At 49.7% G+C, this 7,202-nt stretch overlaps 1 protein-coding gene across 1 annotated transcript; it reads left to right on the top strand.

The window, feature by feature from the left end:
• The first annotated feature begins 3,879 nt into the window (after nucleotides 1-3,879).
• cited4b (Cbp/p300-interacting transactivator, with Glu/Asp-rich carboxy-terminal domain, 4b) lies at nucleotides 3,880-6,052 on the top strand. The gene is made up of 2 exons (XM_037273410.1): nucleotides 3,880-4,159; nucleotides 4,601-6,052. Exon 2 carries the CDS (start codon nucleotides 4,606-4,608, stop codon nucleotides 5,326-5,328), a length of 723 nt encoding a protein of 240 aa, XP_037129305.1. The 5' UTR covers nucleotides 3,880-4,159; nucleotides 4,601-4,605; the 3' UTR covers nucleotides 5,329-6,052.
• Nucleotides 6,053-7,202: the final 1,150 nt, after the last annotated feature.

Consider the following 7,202-nt stretch of genomic DNA (forward strand, 5'->3'; position numbering starts at 1 on the left):
AGAAGGAAGCCTTGGGAGTATTTATAGAGACGCTCTGGTTTACCAGAACAATAACACCCCCCCTCCCCCTCACCCCTTCGCAAACATACAAAGAGGCCACATGACTTTTAGGTTTCACGTGGGACACTTTGCACGTCGCTCACATAGAGCGATAACAAACCCAGAACATGAACTTTGCCAATGGTGGCTCCCGACGCGGGCTCGAAACAAAATGGAGCTGCCAGGACGGCAATTAACTTTCAGGAAGTGGCCCGCAGTCAGACAGATCTTGTCCAAGTTCCTCTTGGAGTTGGGAGGGTGTGTTTACATGACAACAATAGGTTTTGCATACAGACGAATACATTGAAACACGATCTATGAGAATGTAAACAAACTGGTTTTGGGAAGCCTAATTCTGTGCCTTTGAAGGCCTTTAAGGGGCGTGAGCGCATTCGTGACCTCGGGGCTTGGCCAAATAAGTAATGTAGGTCCTTACCTGGCAATCCTGCCTTCAACATCAGCACAATTGGATCTTTAAATGAAGACAATTTTGTTCCAAAACGCTGCCCTAACAAGCATGTTGGGACATTAAAGGGACACTGCACGTGTAATTACTCGAGCTTGACAATGATTTGGCACAAGAGAGGATAAAGCGACAGCGGCAGCGTCTTCTTGTTTGATGTTTTTGTTATGTGGCGCACGGTCGGGCACACCCAACAGATTGGCCGTGTTTGTCGGAACAACAATTGTCGGCGCTTTGCTTTTGTCACGTACGTCAGACAATTGATGTGCTGAGGACGCGTTCGAGGTGACGGGCATGGGCCATTGCGGTGAGCGGAGCACGCCAAACGACGATTACGCAAACCTGCTATCGGCTTGGCCTTCGATTCTCCTTTCCCCGAACGAGACATTTGAAATTTGGCCTCGGTTCTGACACCTGCTACAATTTGGTCTGGATGGCACGCCGTGGTACGGTTCATGTGTGGCGAAAGGTGTTCCCCGGGTTGTTTTTCGTCAGCCACAAGAAGAGCTTGGCGCCGTCATGTCTAATTGGCCAATTACTTGCGCAAAATAGTGCCACTCTTTGTCTTCTTCTCATTCAATCCACGACAAAGCCGAGAATTGCTTGAATTAAAATTCTCTCCAAAACACTCATAAGCACTTTGTGCACTGTGGAGAAGGTGTGCCAACATTTTGGCCTGCACGACACATTTAACCATCTTGTGTTATTTGCCAGATCATCAAACAAAGAAATGGAACTTGACACACTTTGGTGCAGTCTTTTGCCAAACCAAACAAAGGTTTTTTTTTTTTTAATGGGACTTACAAAAGCAGACTTGGACTGAGACGATTTGGGTTGGTTCTTTTGAAGCCATCACAATAAAAGGAAAACAAAACGGCTTCTGTTCTGAGATGAGCTTAACCAGTCCACTTTGGGCACCTTCCATTTGCGATATTGCACTTCGGACTTCTGTCATTGGAGTCAGCACCCAAATAGCTGAAGGGGCGGAGCTAGACACCTGTAGTTAATTGATCAGGTGACAGAAAATTGTCTTTGGGGGTCGAATGGGAAGTGTGCACATTTGGAGATTGCTTTAACTAGCTGTATTCTTTCCTGGAATCTATTTTTCAACTCATTTTATGTATATTGTCTTTTATACCGTTTTTTTATCGTCAAAGTAATTGTCGGATTACGTTTTTACGTAAGCGACACAAATGAACATCACGTCCGAGGTGCGTTTGTCATCCAATTTTTCCACATTACTACAAAGGTAGGCAAGCAGTTCGGTCTGAGGCTCTTAAGTACCTAAATCTCATGGCAGAGCATTTTCTATTTTGCGCATGATTGGCTGTCATCAAAGATGAGTCATGCGTTGGTTCATTTTGAAAACATTTACGAGCGCGTCACCGTCTCATAATATGCCGCCAAAGGCAGCCCCGACCTTTTGGGGCTCACGCTGAGGCGCAAGCCAGTGCCTCCACGCCAACGTGGGGGTGAAGCGTCACTTGCGCCTTGTTGCTCCTATTAATGCAGTCACATGACCCCCCCCCCCCCCACCTCAGCAATCACACATGCACTCGCGTTCACACATTAGGAATCAATAAATGGCTCAAGGCGGCCACGTGCGTGCGTGTTTGTTTGCTTGTTGAGTGTCGGTTGGCCCCGCCCCCGAAATCATGGACTACAGTAGGCGGGCAGGATACATTGATCCAATGTACACAAAGCGGAAACTCGTCACTGTTTTCCAGAAATGTCTGTTGTTTGTCTGACATGTCCTAAAAATAACATGAGCCAGCAAGCGTACTGAAACGTACGTGGGTCACTTCCGGACAGCCGTGACAAAGGACATGCGCAGGAACAAGCTCCAGTCCTGAAGCAGAGGACTTGGTGGAAACCAGACCAAAGGTCAATACACGTTTGGTCTTTTTTTTTCTAACTTACTCACCACAGCGTCGTCCTTCAGATGTTTTCAATCAGCACCAAGAGGGCATTAGCAACGCAAACATTTTTTCGAACGTATGAGTGTGATTGTGTGCCGTTTCACTGCGGCTCAACTGGGCACGCGAGAGCAACTGATGTTGATTCTGTTTTTGTTTTTTTTCATTGACTGGCTGAGTTTCTCAGTGGAGAGTGCCCCTCATTGCCTTATTAATACTCAAGCCTGGCCAATGTCAAACAATGACAAAGGCCTGTCCAGCGAGCGTTTACCATTTCCAGACGCATTCCCCGGACGATGGCTCGTGGGGGGGCTGCGAGGTCGTTGTCCTCAAACGGGCAACCGGCAACACGCGAGGCCTCATCGACGGACAGTGGGCGCACGGAGCGGCTCGCCGCACAGCTGTAGCTACATGGCCTAGAATAGCGCATTCCTCTGTGCTCCCCTCCTCGCGAGGGCCCACTTGCTGGTGGACGTGCACAAACAAACACAACAAAAACAAAACGTTCTGTTGATGGCCCAATTGGATTCTCACTTATTCCTCATGTCCACTTAAGGCAAGCTCGTGTCATTAGTGAAATGTCTGCTGCCTTTCAAGGCTTTTGTTGCTTCCTGTGTGTCTCGCAACACGTCTCATGTCTCCTGAGTAAAAAAAAACAAAAAAAACAGGTCAGCTGGCCGCAGGGTCTTTTCCTATTGGGCCCTCCTCTTCCTCTCTCTTGAATAATCCGGTTGATGACATCACAGCGGCTACGTTTGCACCCAGCCAGGCAGCAAGGCTTTGGCATGAAGTCAATGGGGGAGAAGAAGAAGAGGAAAAGGAGGACACTGCCATGTAAACTGCATTTTTGTGACCAGCCAGCTCGGCACTGAAAATGAGATGTTTGCTTCAGTCAAGGTTTTATTTTTTTAAAGAAGAAAACAGAATAAGGTCATATTGCGAGTGAGCAATAACTGCATTAGGACATGGCATAATTTCATTTGTGGAAGTCATGTTTGTACATCACTGGCTCTGTAACATCCCATGCTGTCTTGTCCACAGCCACCCTTCTAAAAATACACCGGAAGGTCATTTGTACTCAACGATTACCCAACAGTGACCAAAAAGATAACGATCATGTTTTGTTCTCGTCTTGTAACATTTCAAGCATGTTGAGTTATCACTGTGACAAAGGACAAATAATGGACAAATAATCTCTCTATCTTTCTATGTTTCTCTCTATTTCTTTCTCTATCCATCTATCTCAAGGCAAACGGTGTATTTTTTTATCATTTATTTTAGAGTGAAAACACAGCAGGGGAGGAGAGTATTTAAATGTCTTTACAGTGTCAGCGCTCTCAAGACTGCCCTTTTCTCCTTTACGGCCCTGCACAATTACACTAATGGGCCAATGGGAAGACAGGAGTCGCCCCTCCCCTCCTACCCACCGTGCCTCCGCCCCCCTCCCTCCACACGGAGATCACCGCCTTCCTTCCTCGGGAGCTTTTTAGATGTGCATAATCCCCGAGTTGACCCAGAAAATCGTCAGTCGCTCGCTTGAAGATCAGATGCTGCAGTCTTTGTGTGCACCTCACCGGGCAATGACGTGCGGCCCCGCGGACTTCTCGCACTGAGCGAAACCCCCTTCTACCTCCCTCCCTTTCCTTCCTCAACGCAACGGATCACCGAACCTGGACCGAACCTTGAGCGGAGTAACTTTTTAGTTGGTTTTTTTTCGGGCGGGGGGGCGGAGCTGAAGACGGTACGTGGTGCACATTTTGCTGTTGTACTGAATTGCAAGACGGAGAATGTTGTCTTTTCGTCGCCGTGTGCGCGCGCATGTTCCTCGCTCGCTGTCTCCTCTGCGCGTCGCTCCATTGTTTCCTCGTTTGTGTCTATAGCGCCCTTTAAAAGATGATTATGATGATTCCGCGGCGGGGGATTGATTGGGAAGGCTCCGAATTTAGACGCGCCGCGCGTTGCATGATGTCATTGTTCTTTGTTGCAACCTTGCGTGCGTGCGTGCGTGCGAATGTGAGTGTGTCCCCCGTCTCCTGCCGCTCTATTGCATTGAATTGGACACTGAAGCCATTTTCAAACGCATGACTTATTGTCCTGCTCGTGACGAGGAAGAAGACAGCCCGTTGAGTAAATGGCGCAAGGTGAGGGCTTGCTAACAGCCCCGCATGTGTTGTTCCCACAGGAGGCATGGCCGAGCACCTCATGATGCCCATGAATCACGGTTCGGCCGGCACCGGTCTTCACGCGTACCGGATGGGCATGAACGGCCTGCAGGCGGGCCACCCGCAGCACGGCCAGCAGACGGCAGCGGCCATGCGGGCCATGCCCGGTGGCCAGATGATGCACTACGCCAGCGCCCAGGCCGGCATGGACATGCGCCAACGGCAGGGCATGGTGGCCCCCGGCGGGCCAATGAGCGGAGCCCAAATGGGGCACCACCACCAGATGATGTACAACGGGCAGCAGCAGCACCACATGCACCAGGCCCAACAGCAGCAGCAGGTCCAACACCAACAGCAGCAGCAGCACACGGCCCAGCAGAACCAGTTCATGAACGGAGGCCTGACGTCGCAACAGCTCATGGCCAGCATGCAGCTCCAAAAACTCAACACGCAGTATCACGGACACCCGCTTGGGCCCATGGGCGGCGGCGGCCACATGGGCGGCCCACCCAACCAGTACCGCATGAACCCGGCCCAGCTGGCCAACATGCAGCACATGGCGGGCCCGGCGCTGGCGCTAAACGGCATGGACGCGGACATGATCGACGAGGAGGCGCTCACCTCGCTGGTGATGGAGCTCGGCCTGGACCGGGTCCAGGAGCTGCCGGAACTCTTCCTGGGCCAGAACGAGTTTGACTTCATCTCGGACTTTGTCAGCAAACAGCAGCCCAGCACAGTTAGCTGCTGAGACCGCCGCTGCCTCGCCGCCCCGCTTCCAACCAACGGGCCAGGCCGCACTGCCCGGCCCAATGGGACAAACGCACGGATGGTCTGTTCATCCCGTTTTGTTTTTTTTAGGCCCACCGAGCCGAGGAGCCGCGGCGCCGGGTGCGCGGAAGGAGAACTCTGCCAGCCGTCGTGGTCTACAGGGTGGCGGGGGAGGTTGTTTGACCTCCCCCGCTTCCTGGACCTGAATGTAAAAAAACAAAAGAAAGCCACTGAACAATGTCGCCGCGTTTCCTCCGAGCTGTATTTATTTCTAATCGGATGTGGAGAAGCTCCACCTGCCGGGGGACTGCGTGATTGGTCGCCATTTGACTTTGGTTTTTCAGTTCTTTTGCCCTCCTCATCCTCCAGCTTGCTCTTCAAATAAAATCAGAAGGTCCAGAAAGGAGCCTCAATCGTACGAGGCGTGGTCCACTTTTTGAAAAGTTTGAATTTTCATTTTGTTCTCCAAAATCAACTGCTTGTACTGTTTGAAGCTGTATAACTCCGACATGTCCTCACTGTTTTGTGTTCTCATGGAGACGTAGAAGCGCCTTAATCACGCCAATTCTTATTTATTATTAGAGGTTGTTACTAGTCGCTTCTTTTGTTTGTTTTCGGGTGGAAGAGATTTGGAAAGGAGAGAGGGGCGGGCGGTTTTGTGTAAGGTTTTGAGGATCAATAAAGATGGCCTGGATAGAAGTGTGGCCTGCTTTTCCATTCATTGCGTAGCCTCTTGCTCCCGCTGTGCAGCGCCCCCCCAAGCTACGTGCTGAGGTTCAACCTGCTGCGGCTGAGGGCACACCTCGCTTTCTACCGCCATGGAAACGCGCGTTGCAATATTTATACGGCGGAGGTACAAGTCGGCCAATGGTCGCGGACGAAATACCTGCGGGAGACCGACCCTTTTGCTCTCGATTGCTTGCAACTTGTTTGCTCTTTGTCCAGTCCTACTTTATGATTGTCAGAAATCACCAGCTGTCACAAATGATTTTTAACTGCCATCTATGCTAATGTAAGGGGATTTTCGAGTCAGCTGAAAGGCTGAACTCTCAAATGTTTCGGCGCTCGATATCAAAATTCTGAGGGTGCACTAGCTAAATTCTACAATGTACATTTTTGGGGCATTTTGGTTGAGCGACTGGATCCAAAGCATATTTTTGTCATTTGAACTGGACTTCGGGGGGGGGGGGATTTCAAGTAATATAAACTGCAATTCAAGTTGAACATGGACGTACGTTAGGGGGTTAGGCTGCTTGCATTTGGCAAAAGAATGTGGATATTGCCACCTCTGGGAAATTGAGAATTGTCTGGCACGTGAGTTTGTTCCCGCTGATGTTAGGACGCCGAGTGGTGGACAGGTCGCTTAAATAAACACACTTACGAATTTAGCTACTTAAAAAAAAAAACTAGCTGTAGCCAGTCAAGAGGATAAAACTTGTATTTAACTAACAATTAGTTTCACTTACAGCACTGCAAACATTTGCTTCTTTACTGTGTGCGTGTGTGTGTTGGGGGAGGTGTGACTGGCCAAGGAATGCTTACCTTGATGGGGGTTTAAGTGACTTAAAGCTTGTAAGCCGCGACTCACAAGAGGCCTGGTGCCTTTTCACAATGCACACACACACACACACACAGATAGATGCCAAAGACTTTTGAGCAAGAAATTTCAGTCGTGCGAATTTTCAAATGTTGGGGTTAAATAACAGCGCCCCCATCTGGCAAGTCTGATGGTCCGAAAGGTTTTGTTGTTGCGGAGATCACCGAGGTGGTGGAATTGTATTGCGTGATAAGTTTCAAGTCATTCTCAACAAGATGTTCAGCCTTTGAAATTGTGCATTTGGGTCAAATTTGACC

This window comes from Syngnathus acus, chromosome 16 (assembly GCF_901709675.1).
Source record: "Syngnathus acus chromosome 16, fSynAcu1.2, whole genome shotgun sequence".
Taxonomy (NCBI): Eukaryota; Metazoa; Chordata; class Actinopteri; order Syngnathiformes; family Syngnathidae; genus Syngnathus; species Syngnathus acus.

Bases quoted from the DNA above. Each gene is read 5' to 3' on its own strand.
- cited4b (XM_037273410.1), top strand. From the start codon at position 4,606: ATGGCCGAGCACCTCATGATGCCCATGAATCACGGTTCGGCCGGCACC.